General features: G+C 39.6%; 2 protein-coding genes across 5 annotated transcripts in view; one reads left to right on the forward strand and one right to left on the reverse strand.

Moving 5' to 3' along the window:
• Positions 1-18,945, reverse strand: part of LOC126470515 (constitutive coactivator of peroxisome proliferator-activated receptor gamma-like) — a 750,708-nt gene that overhangs the window by 277,372 nt on the left and 454,391 nt on the right. The gene's annotated exons all lie outside the window — the stretch shown is intronic.
• The window catches only part of LOC126470517 (leukocyte elastase inhibitor-like), a 63,196-nt gene that overhangs the window by 22,881 nt on the left and 21,370 nt on the right, over positions 1-18,945 (forward strand). The window contains exons 2-5 of the mRNA XM_050098428.1: positions 7,503-7,624; positions 7,723-7,905; positions 8,332-8,545; positions 12,078-12,292. Coding sequence (XP_049954385.1) covers positions 7,503-7,624; positions 7,723-7,905; positions 8,332-8,545; positions 12,078-12,292 — 734 coding nt within the window. The remainder of the gene's footprint in view (positions 1-7,502; positions 7,625-7,722; positions 7,906-8,331; positions 8,546-12,077; positions 12,293-18,945) is intronic.

Consider the following 18,945-nt stretch of genomic DNA (forward strand, 5'->3'; position numbering starts at 1 on the left):
TTTCTGTGGCAGAAAACGCGATCCCTCGCTCTTTAGGGTGCCTGAGGTGTAAGGCAGTCCCTTGGTGGTCGCTGAAAGTCGATGAAGCAATTACGGAGTGTCGGCAAGCTCTACAGTGGCACCCTTCCCTGGAGCACCTCATAGCCTTTAAATGGCTCAATGCCCACGTTTGCCAACTTATCATACGACGGAAGCAGGAGTGTTGGTCGAGATATGTCTCGACCATTGGGTGCCATACGTCACCTTCCCAAGTCTGCTCAAAGATCAAATGTCTTTTCGGGTACCAGGCCCTAACAGGAGCCCTTGGTGTTACCATAAATGGCGTGTTATGTACTAACGCAAACGCGATTGCCGAGCACTTTGCTTAGCACTTTGCTTAGCACTTTGCTTAGCACTTTGCTTAGCACTTTGCTTAGCACTTTGCTTAGCACTTTGCTAGAGCCTCTGTCTGAGAATTACCCCCTAGCCTTTTGCACACTCAAACGGCGGCTGGAAGGGAACGCCCTCTCATTCAATACACGCTGCAGTGAATCCTATAACGCCCCATTTACAGAGTGAGAGATCCTCAGTGCCCTTGCACGTTGCCCTGACACAGCTCCTGGGCCTGATCGGATCCAAAGCTGGATGATTAAACATCTCTCATCTGACTACAAGCGACATCTCCTTGTCATCTTCAACCGGATCTGGTACGATGGCATCTCTCCATTGCAATGGCAGGAAAGCACCATCATTCCGGTGCTCAAACCTGGTAAAAACCCGCTTGATGTGGAAAGCTTCCGGCCTATCAGCCTCATCAACGTTTTTTGAAAGCTGCTGGAACGTATGGTATGTCAGCGGTTGGGCTGGGTCCTGGAGTCACGTGGCCTGCTGGCTCCATGTCAGGGTCGCTCTACCACTGATAACCTTGTGCTGGTAGAGTCTGCCATCCGAACAGTCTTTTCCAGATGGCAACAACTGGTTGCAGTTTTTTTTTTTTTACTTACGTAAGGCATACGACATGACCTGGCGACATCATATCCTTGCCACATTCTATGAGTGGGGTCTCCGGGGCCCACTCTCGATTTTTATCCAAAACTTCCTGTCACTCTGTACTTTCCATGCCCAAGTTGGTGTCTCCCATAGTTCCACCCATATCCAGAAGAATGGAGTCCTGCAGGGCTCTGTATTAAGCTCCCTATTTTTAGTGGACATTAACGGTCTAGCAGCAGCTGTCGGGCTCTCCATGTCATCTCTGTATGCAGATGACTTCTGCATTTCGTACTGCTGCTCCAGTATGGGTATTGCTGAGTGGCGCCTAAAGGGAGCCATCCACAAGGCGCAGTCATGGGCTCCAGCCCACGGTTTCCAGTTTTCAGCTGCAAAGTCGTGTGTCATGCACTTCTGTCGGCGTCATACCGTTCATCCAGAACCAGCACTTTACTTTAATGACGATCCACTCACTGTAGTGGAGACATATGGATTCCTAGGAATTGGTTTTCGGAGCTTGATTGACTTGGCTCCCTCATCTTCGTCAGCTTAAGCAGAAGTGCTGGCAGCACCTCAATGCCATCCATTGCCTGAGCAACACCAACTGGGGTGCAGATCGCTCTACGCAGCTGCAGCTCTACAGAGCCCTTGTCCAGTCCAAAATTGACTGTTTTATGGTTCGGCAGCACCTTCAGCCTTGTATTTACTCGACCCTGTGCACCACTGTGGTGTTAGACTAGCGACAGGAGCTTTTAGGACGAGTTAGCTGACCCGTGCACTGGTACCTCCATTGCAGATCAGACGTGCGTAACTCCTAGCACACATTAGTAGTTACCCTGAGCATCCGGATTACAGTCTCCTTTTCGCGTCTGCGGCAGTCCATCCCTCTCCCACATCGGTGGCCCAGGTTGCGGCTAACTATTGTGGTTTGCGTGCGGTCCCTCTCCTCCGAACTGGAGTCCCTATACCACCTCTACTTGTGGTCCGTTCATGTACGCCTCCATGGTGTATGCCTTGGCTGTAGCTTCGTCTGGACCTTTCACGTGGCTCTAGTGACTCCATTGACCATGCAGTCAGTTCCTCTCGATTCTTGACGTGTTCCGGGGCTCTGAACTGGTTTACACCGACGGCTCGGTGGCTGATGGTCACGTTGGCTTTGCCTACGTTCACGGCGGCCATATTGAACAGCATTCCTTACCCGATGGCTGCAGTGTATTCACTGCAGAGCTGGTGGCCATTTCTCGTGCACTTCAGTATCTCCGTTCATGCCCTGGGGAGTCATTTCTTTTATGTACTGACTACATGAGCAGCCTGAAAACTATCGACTAGTGTTACCCTCGTCATCCTTTGGTAGCGTCCATCCAAGAGTCCATCTATGCCTGGTCGTACTGGATCCCTGGTCACGTCGGAATCCCTAGAAATGAATTTGCTGACAGGCTGGCGAAACAGGCTACACGGAAACCATTTCCGGAGATGGGCATCCCCGCAACTGACCTCCATTCGTTATTACGCCACAAGGTTTATCATTCGATCTGTATTTTGGCGCGTGTCCTTTGTCCCTCTGTTTCCTTAACCCTAGTGCTTTTAGGGTGAAGGATTTAATGTGTTACAGGGTGGCTGGCTTTTCCTTTTTATTTTCGTGGTGGGCCAGCCACTGTAATCTGCTTCCTTGTTTTACTCTCTTCTGTTTCTTGCATCTCTGTTGTTCTCTTGTCCTCTTTTGTTCCTTTTAGTGTTCGTTGCTTTCCTTCGTTCTTGTGGTCTTTCCTTTCTTTCCGTTTTGTGTTGTCTGTCTCGTCTATTTTCTTCTCACACTTGTGGCATTGTTTTATTAGGAACAACGGACCGATGACCTCGTAGTTTGGTCCCTTTCCTCCTGTTTTAAACCAACCAACCAACTTTAGAGTGATTAAGGTCGATGTTGCGGGCTGGAGCAATCGAGAAGTCCCTTACAGAACGTTGTACTATTTCAGTGGCCGCCATAAAGTTATTTTACGCGCCTCTAGCAGTCTTCCAGCGGAGATTACATAGCCCCTTAAAAGCATAATTTGGTTGCAATAGCAGATTGTTTCCAGTATCGCAGTGCACTACGTGACAGCTAACAGACAGCAGTTTAACGGCTCTATCACGATTGAATGCTACAGTAAAGTCGGCAACGTTAGAGATTTTATTAGTTTGTTCTCGTAAGAAATTACCAACGATTTCGAACGTTCGCATTCGTAACTATACTATGTCGGGCAGAAAGTATATTTTGGAAGAGACAAAAGTGGGGACTACGCATAAACGAACAGACCGCACACGCACACGCGCGCGCGATGAATATACAGGTGGCGCTAATCTACGAACGAGAATGATTACGCACTGGCCACCTTTTAGAGTGAACCTGCGTTAACGTTCACATCAGGACATTTTTAGAGTTTTCACTAGATTCCCTAAATAACTATGAGGGAATGATGGGACTGCTTCTTGAACAGGGACAGTACAGTTACCTCCCAAACCTTCTTCAATCCACGATTGTGTTCTGTGTTTAACGACATACACACCGTTGCTAAATTTATTTCGCACATCGTCTATTCCCACACTAGCAAGTACGACTAACCGGATCGGCGTGTAACACAGTATCACATTAATTAAACGGTGATCATTGAATGCGTAATGGCTTTGACTACCTGCATAACAATACAGTATTCCTCAAGTGCAAGTACTCCTTCGAACCTGAAAGTAAGTCGTCTTTATCGAAAACCGTTCCTTTATTAATAAGACGTTGTTGTAGGAAATTTGCAGGATACTTCTAAAAGATACTCTCATGCTATTACCAATTCATATTGACTTGTTCGCGGTGAAAGGGCACCACAGCACTACTGCAAAACTAAACGCAATATGAAATCTTATTCTTGCGTTAATGCTTAACGGGATCCGGCTACCAGGAAGAAACGGAAACAAACATCCGGTTTAAGTATTTCAACAGTCGCGACGTCAAATGACGCAATCTCCCCCACCTGTACGATTCTCTCAATTGTTCTTGCAAGTACGGTTACGGGGAAAGTATTTCATGCACGCTTATTTCCTTACATCTGCAATGGCTGCATTTCTGTGGCACCATGGCAACTCAACTCTGTGTTATCCAACATTTTTCGAAGATGAAATAATCTTGGTCTAGTATTTTGAATCTTACAATTTATTTCGTTGATGATGAATATGGGGGTGGTGACAGTGATGAGAGCCATGATAATGGAGATGTCCTCGGATATGAAAAGTAATTAAATATTGGATCATCCTCTCCCAATCTCTCTCTTGCCATAGTACAGAAATATAAACTGCAGTTTAACTACGTGGTTTGTGACAAATCAGCTGATAAACTATTTGCCGCCTCCCACTCATAACGTGCATTCATTTAATATGTGGCACAATGTGTACGCCACAAACACCACACAATGGTGGGAAGGGCCGGCGCAAGCCCAACTGCCGTCCCGTGCGAGCTGTTAAATTGCCCCCCCCCCCCCCCCCCCCCCACCACGATTTTTTTTTTTTTTTCCGCAGAACGTTTGTGGCATTCTATTTAAACAAATTTGTAGGAAATGTCAGCACTCAGTGTAACTGTTGAGTTACGTTCAGCATGTCGGTGTAGATGTAAATATAACTCAAAGCATTGAGACTGGCCACTCAGTGGCCGAAATATATGTAGATCTGGAAAATAAAAACAAAAATACTGACTGACTGGTGACATTCTCTATAGATTTGTACAAAAGAGTCGCTGGGCACCAGCTCAAAAATGGAGTCAAACCTGATTGAAGAAATCTAACTAATTTTAATAAAGTTTACAAAAATGTTCAGATGCGTGTGGAATCTTAAGGGACTTAACTAATCGATAACGATAATTTGGTCTGATTAATAATATTTACAATAACTATTTAATGTTGAACAAAATAAGAAACAACTCAGTAAATAACCAACACACTGATCATAATATAAAACTTTAAAAAATACTAGATAAATCGAACCTTCCTGGCTTTTGCTTGAGCAAACTCTCACATGATCTGTGTAATTTAAGTCCTCTGCAAGCTAGTGTTATATCGATATTGTTGCAAGATCATTCAAACGAGTTTGGCTCATCTTTGATCGGAGGTATGTCTCTATCAGTTTCAGTTTTGAGGAACTCCTCTCTCCAGTCGCAACTGTCACTGGAAGTGTTAGGAGAATTCTCAGAACAATGTTAATTTTACGGCAAAAGTTATGTCTCCCTATAAACTTCGGTCTCTTTTGGACCTATTCCAGGTTTCAACAATGTTGAAAGCACTTTTAGTTCTTCCCTCAACTCCTGTCGCTTGACTCATGATCTTGCAAAATCGCTACGAGGTTTCTACACTTTGTGTCCAGGCTGTCAGGAGGTGCATTCTTAAGTTCGCCGATGTCCTAGAGAAAATCTAAATAATCACAATGAGATTTCAGTTGATTGAATATCTCATCCAAAGTTGTGGTTACTATATCTAAAAGATAATAGTAGAATTCAATCTTGTAACGTTTTGTTGGGACATCTATTGTCTCATCCCTTCCTCCATAGGTAAAGTGTATTGGCTTCTTACTTCATCGCCGGGAAACACTTATCCGTGGTAACGTTAGATCTTCTAGCTCTAATTCTATAGCCAGTTCTTTGGAATCCGTCAAGAAAGACACACTTTTCTTCTGTTCTGCAAGTCTCAAAATATGCTTTCGTTTTTAAAGCATTTCCACGGCCGCAGAACCATTTGTCAGTGGCCTGGATGGTCTTACTGACTACCCTGATGTGAAGCAGAACATCGTACCAGATTACCAGAGAAGTGAGAAGGTGTAATTTTTTGATTCGCAAGTGACGTTGTTTCGTGAGGGGTCATGCCATCGAATTCTTCTGATATCTGAACCAGTGCATCATAAACGCCTCCAATTTGAAATCTCAGGGGAGTAAGTGCATCGATGCGACTTTCCTACCAAGTATCGCTCAGTGTCTTCAGCGACAGGTTAGGCAGATACTTCGACATCCCAACGTCGAACGGAGGGCGAGAAGTAGTCATACAAGCTTTTCACTGTGGAAAACATGGGAACAGCATATTTAGAAGACATAGCGGCATCGTTTACAACAAGATACAATGAGTGACTGCTACATGGTACATAAAATGCTCTCTTGTTCATGTCTGAAGTTCTTTTCTGGATACCATACTTCTTTCCTTCCATGTTTGCTCCAGTGTCGTATCCTTGCCCTATCATATTACACAATAGGATTTTTTTATCTTCAAAGAACTTGAGTACGACCTGCGACAAAGTGGAAATTTAAGAATTGGGCACTGGAAGAAACCCCAGGAAATGCTTCAGAATTCGGACATCGTATACCCCGTCGAGTCTAGTCTCCTGGACGAAACTTACCACAGCTGTCATCTGCTCAACTTTTGAAATATCTGGTGTGCAGTCCAGAATTATACTGTAACACTTTGCAGATTTCATCATTAATAGAATGTTGTTGGTTATAGATGATCCAATAAGATGAATTATTTCAGTCTGTGTTTCTTTTCCAAGATAATGATGACCCTTACTCTCACCTTGCTTCGTTCTGTGCAGGTGCTCCATCATCACAGTGTCGAACTTTCCGAATAATTCAGAGAGTTTCAAGAAGTTTCCTTTGTCAGGCTGAAAGAATGTATCTGTACTTTCTCTCAAAGGCAGACATTGCCGACCCAGGAAATGAATGATTGCTATTAAGTGCTCAAGAACATTTTTCCATGAGAAATATACTTCTATCATCGACCTAGCAGACTGTTCATTTTACAATGTGTTTATAGTGTAAATCTGTGCCTAAAATTATAGTAATCGTGGCAAGCTAAAATAGCATAGGAGATAATAAATAGTGAATTTGATTATCCAATCATTAATAATTGGTTTGTATCTTCTTATCAGCTTCACTTAGTTAAGATACCCCTTACTAAGCATAGAGGAGAGGAGAATGACACCTATTGTTAGGTGACTTACTGTGGCTGTTTATTCAATTGCAGCACCAACGCTTGCAAATGACATTTTCATAACTACTAAAAAAATGTGATGAGTTTAAGTTAGCATTACTGTTGTAACCCTTTTCATTTGCTGCTGCTTGATTAGAACAGCAAAGAAAAAAGGTCATTACTGATAGAACAAAAGCTCATGCTTTGCAAGAATGAGGAAGGAAATTAGTCACATCCTTACACAAAAGAAACATCCCAGCAGTCACCTCCTTCGGTTTTGGGTAAATGATGGAATACCTAAATCAGGGTGGCCCTCTCCTGGAACAATCCAGTGTGCCAAATTTGCACCATCTACTTTAGTTGCATTCCCAAGAACCATTTAACTAGCAATATGTGGAACAGACATTAAATATGAGCATTATGTATTCTTGTAAGAAATGTTCTCTTCCTACTCCTCTTTTTTTCAAAATAAAGTTATACATCCATGATGAACTACTCACTTTGTTTAGGGATGAAGCAAAGTAATACACTTTATTCCAATAGCATATCTATACCTACAATTTGTTTCAGTCTTAGGATTGCTGGGATATGTCACATTTGCGTATTCGACAAACACTGGACTGAGAGGAAAATTTTTTAACAAAATACCTAGTGATGACCGATTCAATTATTTTGATGCTGAGCTAATACAGGTAAACAGAAACAATATCATTTGAATTTTCAGACCTTTTTTATGGCTTGTCAATAGTTCTTCACAAAATGCACAAAAATAAATGAAAGAACTTTTCAGGAAGCTACAAAGCGGCATGATGGAAATGTACTTATTTCTCCAGTGAGTATGAAAGCTGCTCTGCTAATGGTACTTGAAGGTGCAGTAGGTAAATCTGCAGATGAAATTAAAGATGTTCTGCGATTGCCCGATGAGAAGGAGTTGTATCGGATGAAAACGCAGCAATTTCTGCGTAGACTCGCTGTAAGTATGTATGAGGACAATGGGAGACATGTTAGAGACTCAGAATTTTACTCCTATACAGGAACTGTGCCAGTTAATGTGTAAACCTAATCGAGTACCTATTACCATTCTAGACAAATGTATTTGATAAAAATTCTATTCAGTACTGAATTCAACTCCAATCAGAAATATTTGCTACAATAAATGTAAACTGGTTTGTAAACAATAAAATAATGAAGTAATGAACTTGTTAAATATTAAGTTTACTTCACACGACAATAATAATCCAGACTTCTAGTTCTCTTAACATGTTATCCAAGTGTCAGAAACAAGAAAAAGACCACACACATTATTTTATAGCAAAGTAATGAGAGAGGGGGAGGGTTGAATGATTATTTCTGCAAGAGTTCCTGGACTAACAATAACAATAATAATTTATTTCCAAAGGTCAAATCTCCATCGATTACCATAGAGACCGGAAACAGTCTCTTCCTCTCAAATGACTTGAAGCCATATTCAGAATACAGAGCTGCAATGCAAGAATATTACTCTGCTACCATCAGTGAAGTGGACTTCACTTCACCAACAAAAGCTGCTATGACAATCAATGACTGGGTTAGTGGAGTCACCCATGGACTTATACCAAAACTTGTTGAGGCAGGTTAGTGTGAAGAAACACACACTAATATATTGTGTGAGATTTTTTGTGTTCATTATCATGTATGCAGTCTTTTCAAATTCAAATGACAACAATCATAAACAAGATGAATATTTTCTTATGTCAATTACTTAGTAGAGTAGATGATCAGACTGGCTAGCTAATCACTACACAAAGCTGAGGAGGAATTCACTTCTCAATACACCACTGGAGCAACACACACGGCCAGCCCCCACCCCCTCCTCTCTCTCTCTCTCTCTCTCTCTCTCTCTCTCTCTCTCTCTCTCTCTCTCTCTCTCTCAGCTAAAATAGAAGAAATAGAGCACACATATGTTTACCCTCTGATCTGGACTCTAGCCAGAAAATAAAATTCTACCATGGGGCAAACAAAAACTGTAAAACACAAACAGCAGCCTGGTGAGTCTCACAACTGGATTAAAAACTCACATTTTTTATGACCGTGTTAAATGCAAGCTGGTAAAAACTATTTAATACTAACAGTGAGTAGAGGGTAGTATACTACTGCTTTATTGTGCCCACTTGTGCATTACTTTACTTTAATAATAGTGTAATAGCCCAGACAGACAAAACTCAATGTGCCACTGTTTCTCACAACACATCATTTTGGCTGCAATGCCAATGTGCTCATTTCCTCTTGATTACATATCTTGATGCCTGGCTAAATGGTACCTCTTGCTTTTATAGAAGAAATAGCCCTGAAACATCTGATACTTTTTCTGTTGGGTACAACTGTTGGTTATTTCAGATGGCACAAAGGAAAATGGAAGCAGATGAGACAAGACCACCTTCAATCTCTTATCACCACCTCTAGTGCCTAGTGAATGTAATGGGCATTTTAAGCTCATTTTGAAGGCAAATGCTACAACAAGATCATAAAGGATTACACAATTGCAGCAGTTTTTCTTCTTATGGCTATTAATGTGGAATGTAAGGTGCTTATATAAAGTACTAAACAAGTCATAAAAGCTTCATTCAAGATAGTATCTTCTAGACATAAATCTAAAACAATCCTGGGAGTTGAAAGTTAAGACAAGTGTGATTCATCACAACATTTCCGCAAGAACAATCTTGCTTTGAATATCAAAGTATGCAGTCACTTATAGATAAATATTACAAAGTTGTTCAGTAATAAGGTGTTTCATGCACTACAAACAGTATTTTGTATCATTGTTATAACTATTACTGCCTGATGTTCCCACTTTGGTCTTAAAAAGAATGTTACTAAACACATCTATGGGGAAACAGCAGTCACTATTTTCGTAGGTCTATGAATTAATAATGAAGCTGCACTAAAATATTATATTTTGTAAACACCAACATTAAGGATGAAATGAAATTTCTTAAATTTGTACTTTTTTCAACCAATCATTGAGCAGCAAGCTATAACCTCTTGCCCACAAAAAAGCTATGCATTGAGTGATGTGTAGCTTCTATGTACACACGAGGTTTCAAAATGTGTGGTATATCCTGAAGATTTATGAAAATGTAAAAAGTTGAAACTGTGACATGATTACACCATTCATATAAATATTATGTCACTTTGTGTTGAATGGATTAGAGACTTCAGAAATTATATGAACTATTAAAGCATCAGTTTTCCACCTAAAGGAGTGAGGTTTCCTGTCATTGATCTAAACTTGAACTATACAGTGCCACATGCTTCCTCCAAACTGCAGAGAAATTTCCACTCACTCTACCAAAATAGCATGCCTTCAGTGTTACCTGAAGACTTTGGTATAACCTTGTACTACTAGATAATGTTAAAAACCTCAATATTGAGATTGTGTTGCCTCCAGAAGCAAATAAACATCATTATCACACAACATACAACAGTGGCATGCAATGAGAACTCATATCAAATGTGTGAAAGAGCAACCAGAAAAATTTTCATTGATAAGTTATTCGAATTGTCCTCAAATAAGATATTTCTGCAGTTCCATATACACAGTGCTATCAATGTACACATGTATAAATATGGACTTGTTTATGACATTACCATAATGAATACAGTAACGTTTGATAAAATCCATTTGGTAATGACACCACGATATTGACATATTCTCAGAAGTCACAAATACAGAACAGCAGTTAATGAATTTTCACTGATTACTAATATTAAGAGTTGGTATCTACAAGTTCCCAATATTAGAATTCTTTGCTCAAATTGATAAGATTCCACTGCAATACCACTAGATTTCTATATAAGATGAAGGATGACTCATCCATTGTGATGATTGCTACATAGTTTCAGGTTTCATCACCTGTGATAACCTCTGAAAGTAAGTTTGGCTTGTCTTTGAACAGTCATGGCACAAACTATACCACAGTCCTCATATGCAATTCTACCAACAGAAGATATTCACATCTGCAACTGCATGTCCCCAAGGTGATGTAGTTTTAAATAAAACACCTACAGTCTTGCAGCATCAGATCCCTACACACAGCACACACTACTTCAGGTCTGTTTATGATTGTAAGTATTGTCTCCAGTAGCTTGCTTTAATGCTTAGTGTATTTCTGTATTAGTTTTCCTGACTCAAACAAAAAAAATGTTGTAGAGGCACACTGCTTTGTCAAATAAGCCCTTGCCAAAGTGCAAGCTATCAGCAACATGACAGTGGAAAAATGCTCACCAACAACTAAACCACTCAGCTAACAGCAACTTGTGACACTGATTTAAGAAATATGTATGGGGGAGAAATACTATTGCAATGTTCTAAGACATTTGGAGGAACAGAGAAGACTGTCCACAGAGATTCTGTGTGAAGACTGTTTAGGCCTACTCCATGACAATCCAAGACCACATAAAACCTATGTTCAGGAATTTTTGGCAACAAACAGGTAGTAGCTGTGTCCTATGCACCATACTCAGCAAACTTAGCTGTGTGTTACTTCTTCCCAAAGAAGAAAATAAGGCTGACTGTGTGAAAGTGATACAGTGGAAAGGATTAATGTGGAATGGCAGAGGGTATTAAATGCATTGACAGAGAAACACCTCCAGGATGCACTCCAAAGTAGCAGAAATGTTGGTATCAGTGCATTTGCTTCCAGGTGAACTACATGGAAGGCGATAGTGCAGAATAGGGTCCATGTTAGACACAGTAATTTTAGGTAACATGTATTGTGAGAGTTTGGGTACTACTTTATAAATTCCTCATTCACACATTGCATAAATGAAGAATGAAAACCTGAACCACAGTTTAGACTCCTTTTACAATTACAGATTACCTGATGCAGGTCATATAAGCTACTTCGCTAGTTTAAAAAAAGATGAGTGTAAAGACTCATATAAAATTGGGTATCATTAAACTAGAGTGCATTTGTTGTTTACTTTTACTTCTCATTACATGTATCATACAGTAAACATAAAAAGACCAGTAAAATTACTTTGTTACACAGATATATTTTATAACAAGCTGCCATTATTATATTCTCTTTATGCAATTGGAAACTTTGTTTTTCATAGTACAGCTTGTAGCCATAAAACTGAATTTCATTTATTGCTTGATTTCAGAGGGTCTTCCAACTGATACAAAGCTCATGATGACCAATGCAGTCTATTTTAAGGGAAAATGGAAAATAGCCTTTGATGCAGATGGTACAACAGTGAGATGTTTCTACAAACAGAATCTTGAATGCCAAAGATCATATTTCATGGAAACCCTAAGTTACTTCAAGTATGGTTACATAAGCTCTCTCGACGCAGAGGCTGTGGAAATTCTTTATTATGTAAGTACATTGTTCCCTTTGCTGTTATCATGTTCCATTAGGCTTCAACTTTTATACCTTCTACAAACAGCCAAAAATTTTCTTCCTTTCAAATTTTCCCACATTCTATTTTTCACTACCATACAAAGCTGTGCTTCAAACGTACATTCTCAGAAATTTCTTCCTCAAATTAAGGTCTATGTTTGATGCTAGTAGACTTCTCTTGGCAAGGAATGCCTATTTCAGTAGTACTAGTCTGCTTTTTATGTCATCCTTGCTCAATCCATCGTGGGTTATTTTGTTGCTCGGTAGCAGAATTCCGTACCTTCATCTACTTTCTGATTACCAATTCTGATGTTAAGTTTCTCAGTATTCTCATTTCTGCTACTTCTAATTACTTTTATTTTTGTTAATTTACTCTCAATTCATATTCTGTACTCATTAGACTCGTCATTCCATGTAACAGTGCCTGTTGTTGCTCTCCAGTTTCACTGAGGATAGCAATGTCATCAGTGAATCATATCACCAATATCCTCTCACCTTGAATTTTAATCCCACTCTTGACACTTCTGTCATTGTTTCTTCAATGAACACAGTAAGGGCAAAAGACGACGTCCCTGTCTTACACCTTTTTTTTTAATCTGAGCACTTTGTTCTTGGTTTCCCACTCCTCTCATTCCTTCTTGATTCTTGTACATATTATGTATTACCTTTTCTTCCCTATTGCTTACACCTATTTTTGTCAGAATTTCAAGCACGTTTCATCATTCTACTTTGTTGAACGCTTTTGCCAGGTCAACAGATCCTATGAACATGTCTAAATTTTTCCTCACTCATGCGTCCATTATCAACTGCAATGTGAGAACTTCCTCTCTGGTGCCTTTATCACAGATCCTAAATTTTCTTTTCCACTCTTTTGTATATTATTCTTGTCAACAGCTTGGATGCATGATCTGTTAAGTTGATTGGGCATGTTAAGTTGATTGTGTGACAATTCTTGCACTTGTCAGTTCTTGCTATCTTTGGCATCATGAGGGTGCTGTTTTTCCAAAAGTTCGATGGTATATTGCCAGTTTCATACATTCTACACAGCAATGTGAATAGTCGTTTTGTTGCCACTTCCACCAATGATTTCAGAAATTCCAATGGAATATAATCTCTCCCTTCAGCCTTAGTTGATCGTAAGTCTTCCAAAGCTGTTTTAAATTCTGACTCTTAAACTCTCTCTTTCCTGTCGACAACTATTCATTCTTCTATCATGTTGTCTGACAAGTCCTCCCTGTCATTGAGGCCTTCAATGTGCTCCTTCTATCCACTCTCTCACCTGCATTTAACAGCAGTATTCCCATTGCACTCTTAATGTTATTTCCCTTGTTTTTAATATCACCAAAGGTTGCTCTGACCTTCCTCTATTCTGAATCTGCCATTCTAGCAATCATTTCTTCACATTATTCATGCAGCCATTTTGCATTAGCTTCCTTGCACTTCCTATTTATTTAATTTTTAAATTATTTGTATTTCCATAATCCTGAATGGTTTTGTACTTATTTTGTTGATCAGTTGAAGTATTTCTTCTGTTATGCATTGTTCGGTCGAGAATACAGGTGTTGGGCTGTTGCATTGGCCTGCATATTCTCCACACCTTTGACATTCTGAAAACATCTAATCATGTATTGCCAAGAGACTGGTGTGTCAACACTTGCCAGCCACTAAGATTCATACACTGTGGCATACAGTTCACGCATAGGGATCATGAGAAAAATATGAGCTTACAAAAAGTACAGAGAACTTCGTAGACAGTCATTCTCCGTCATTCAGTACACAGATGGAATAGGAAAGAAAACTGATGATACTGGTATTATGTATTCTCCACCATACACTGGCTTGTTGAGTATTTAATGTGTGGAAATGACTTGCCCAAATGTGAGATCCAAGCTCAATTTGACTACATGCCCAGCCAGGCTGCTGCCAGAGACGGCAGATCTTCGAACTAAATTTCTCATAATTTACCCCACAATTGCACACAAATTTAATAATTTCCTACATGGCTGTAAAAGCCCAATAAATAAAGTTTTACATGCTATTCTTCCTGGTGCTGCAATTTTAAGGTCAAACAATGTACAAGCACTCTCCAGCAGTATGTACTATTTACACACCACCAACAGTTACTGCAATTACTACATTGCATTTAGTTTAATTACATACTTTTGTTTGAATGTGAACAGCATCTTGGTTAGCATGGGATAGGAGACCTTGCCTTATTTTCTTGTTTTCGTATTTGCAAGAGCTATTCAGATATCTAGTGGCTGTGGTAATGGAGAGTGTATGTTTTAAGAACTTGATGTCAGAGTTGACTGGTGTCTGCAGACAGGTAGACAGAAGCTGTATCAGCAGCTACTGATGAGCTCCTTATTTGGTGCCAGACAGACAGTTGACAGTTATTAGCATGCTGTGCTTAGATGAGGAGTGGTTGTGTGGAAAACAGCAGCATCAAATCGCAAACATGTGTATGTCAAGTTTCTTGTAAGTTTGAGGCATTACATCTGCTAATAATGATTTGGACAATGGGCTTCGCCTTTTTGCTTGAATAAATGGCTTTCTTATCGTGTTACAAGCACCCACAGACGAAATGGAGATAGTGCTGTGTGTAAGCAACTTAAATTTCAAATCATATGATCACCTGTCTTTGGGAAATAGTGTCATGCAAGGGGAATAAATCCCATGTACACTTAGCGTATCCCTGTAGGAATTGTCTGACAGGTGAAACAAGCTATCCATGTGCCAGTCAAAAGTATTGGTTGTACTTGACTACAGATTACCACTCAGGTCTGCACTAATTAATGTGTGTTGCATGGCATCTGAGACTGTTGTTTATTCTTTCAGAAAATGGTGAAGACAGCTAGTCTCACTAATGGATCAAACTACAAATATCAATGTGCACCATCATTCAAAATCAGGTTCATCTGGTCTGAATGAGGGTGGAGGGTCGAAATTAGAGGCTCTCTGAGTTGTGCAGTGTAGCTTCCTCAATGTGCACTTCATGTATTGAGTAGCCCAGGAGAGGGCAGGAAACTTCCATATATAAGTTGCAATATTAACTCCAATGAGATCAAACAAAAGTATGAATACACATAGACAACAGTAACTAACAGTGATACTTACCTGGAAACATCACCAAACTGACCTGAGATTTTAAGGAAAGAAAAACACACTTCCAATATCTCAGCCCCAGCAATTGATCCTGCACAAAAATTTGGGCCACAGTTCTGGTAGTATGTAGTTATGAACTTCTAAGCGCACAGCATTTAAATAATTGCGCCCACACATTTTCAATCTGTCCATCTACAGCTGCCTAATGCCAGAGTACAAAGTACTGTATAGCAGATTAAGAGGTTTGTCTTCGTAAGACCAATGATCCAAGAAGCAATAATGCTTTGTTCATTGTTTCAAAATGTACTGTTTCTAACCCATAGCTGTTGCCAGAGATCACTTTGCTTTGAACACCTTCATGTTGCAATTTAGAAATGCAGTATAAATTAATGAAATGAATGAATATATCATTAAATAAGTAGCATACTCCTATTTAATAATTAACATCACTGATATTTGTTCTTTGCTTTGGACTGAAAAGTGGACACTGATAAAGTGAAGTACATTTGCAGGAGTTACGCCATTCATTGTGACTGGTATGGTTAAACTGGAAATTATTAACTCCATTTCATAACACTTCAGTTGCTCACACTGATTCATTTTGATTTTGAGGTATGGACAGGTAAAATAATACTGAACATATATTTGCATGTGGCTGAAATATTATGTACACTTTCCATATAAAGCAATTTGTTCTTGAAACAGATTTCAAAATACATTTGACAGATGTGACCCTCTCCCTCCAAGCTCCCTTGGCTTTGAATGCAACACACACAGCAGTGTGCTGGTCGCTATTCTACTGTACAGTACTTTATGGTCGGGCTGCAGTAGGGTGGACAGAGTGACAAACAATAGGTGTACACAAATATTTAGATGATGTTCGCAGGGACATATCCGCATACTACCAGAATTGTGGCCCACATTTTCATGTGGTATCACCTTTTAGATCTGATATCTTGTTACTGTGCCTTTTCTTCTCAAAATATGAGATCAAATTGGGCTTGATCCACATACATTAGTCAGTCATTCAAATATAGCCTCAGTTCAATAGCACAGAAAGAATTATGACTGCCACATGATAGTAGTGGTAATTTTAATTTGCTGATATTCACTGAAAAAATGATAAATAGCCAGTGCGGTATAAAAAACAGTTTTCCAACGTAATCCTGAACACATTCTCAGGTGTCAGCCTCCAAGAAACTATTCCCAAAAAGCCATGGTAGAGATGAAGTAAGTGGCACATTGGTAATACACCAGACTTGATCTCTTTAGGCTGGCAATTCAAATCCCTATCAAGTCATTTCAGTTTTTTAGTTTCCATCCATCACTTAAGGAAATTTCCAGGATGGTTCCTTTGAAAAGGATACAACTGAGTGCCTTCCCCAATTGAACTTGGGCTCAGTTTCATGGGATGTTAAAACCTGAACTTCCTTCTTGACATTTCATAGGAATATTCTGAATCTTCTAACTATAAATGGAACAATTGTTTTCAACTGTCCAATCAAGGAAAAAGCACTTACAATTTGTATTGGTATCAGAACAATGACAGCACTAAAGGCAAAAAGTTATTCCTCAAATCTAGGAAAGCAGTTGTTTTGTGGAACTGGCAGTTTAGTTTAAAATTGACAAAAGATTCAAGATTAAAGCTCAGATACACAAATTACTCTCTATATATACATGGAATATGGCAAAGACCCTTCTTGGTTAAACAGTGCCCTCCAGAGAATATTTGGGAAACCAATTATTCTCAGGAACCAGTAGCTCCAGTATTCCATACATAGTTGAATATTTTGGGTCATGACATGCCAGTAGACTGTGTGACACTCTCAATTTAATGACATACAAAATCAGTTGGCAGCAGTTCAGTGTTTAATAACATGTATTCCTACATTGATAGCCATAACTATTTATGACATTATATACTTTAAAGAGAAGTTTTCCAGTGATAGCAGTGCACTGAAACATTTGAGGTGTGCTACAAAAGGATGTTGAAAATTAAGATGACTTATAAGAAATGAGGCAGTTCTCCACAGGAGAGAAACATACAGTAAACACTGACGCTGTTTCATTAGTGACAAGGACACTCTCTCTGCCAGTAAGTTGGTTTTTCCAAGGTGTCCATTGTGCATCAATGCTGTCCCCACCTTGTCTAAAACAACACTGATGCCTAATTCCCACATACACCTTGCACAACTGCTGACCAGCCAGAATGGAACATCCCATTTTGTCCACCCCTTGCCATGGTCCGAGGTAATAAATACTGTCCCTATTATCTTTATCACTGTCACTAAACCTCAGTAATACTCTTGTTGGTTCTTATGACTTCTGCTCCCATCATCCTCTTGGTAGACTCTAGCAGTCAACTGGCCACATATGGCCATCCATCATCAACTATTCCAGCCTTGTCAGTGCCAATGTCTACTCTGAGAGGTAGGACCAACTTTTATAACAATCATGACATATAACAACTTTGTTGCACCCTTGTACTGTATTCTAAGTGGATATAATTATAAACGAAACTGTGGCAACCATTGTGGGAAATGCTGCTTGGCATAGTATTACTTTAAAAGATGCTTCAGAACAAATGCCACTTGCCATCACTGTTGTCCTGCAACTTTCTTCTAAACTGTGAAGATGATTGTTTCTCCAACATATATGTAATTAACAAGAAAGATTTCTAGAGATACAGTTGTCATGTTTCAAAATAAGGACACTATCATTTCATATACAGCTGCAGTGATTTTCCTGTCCTTGCAATTGTACTGTCTTGTTGAGGGTGTATTTATATTTTTGTCATGACCCCTCTACTGGAATCCACAATGTCACAGTTTTAAAACTGAAACTATGACACTTTTTTCAACATTGAAACTGGCACTTTTTAAGCCAGTTCACAAAAGTTAGACTGACTTAGTTTTTAAATTCACTTCTTTTTTAAAATTGAATGTATTCATTATGTTAACATTTTCGGAATAATTACAATGTGTGTTAATACAAGGACAATTAATATTTATAAAAAATCCACTGTCCTTTTCCATAGGCAAGTCAAGAAAACTAGACGCTTGATATATTGTTCATTTTAAAGTCAAAGTAGTTCAGGCTCTTTCTGTATGAACCAAATTGCAGCTGCCATCAAAATAGGATTTGCAGTTATCACAATATAAAATCTAGCACATAACAATAGTTCCACTTTTACAGCATGGTAATGCTGTGCATGAGAAGGAAAGACTTCTTTAACAGCAGATACAGGAAGTTGGTGCAGTGCAAGGATACTGAACTCACTCGGGAGGACTGCAGTTTAAATCCTTGTCAGATTGTGCAGTTTCCCTAAATCTCGTACGGCACATGCTGGGATGGTTCCCGTGTGTGTGACATGGCTGATTTTCTCTCTATACTTCCCCAAACTGACTGTTCTACATCTGACAAATTTGTCACTGACTGGCTGTTTAATCCTAATCTTCCTTAACCGTTCATTTATGTGCCCCCTCCACACCCCTTGTGATTTAGTGAATTAATGGGGACTTCTC

This window comes from Schistocerca serialis, chromosome 3, assembly GCF_023864345.2.
Source record: "Schistocerca serialis cubense isolate TAMUIC-IGC-003099 chromosome 3, iqSchSeri2.2, whole genome shotgun sequence".
Classification (NCBI taxonomy): Eukaryota; Metazoa; Arthropoda; class Insecta; order Orthoptera; family Acrididae; genus Schistocerca; species Schistocerca serialis.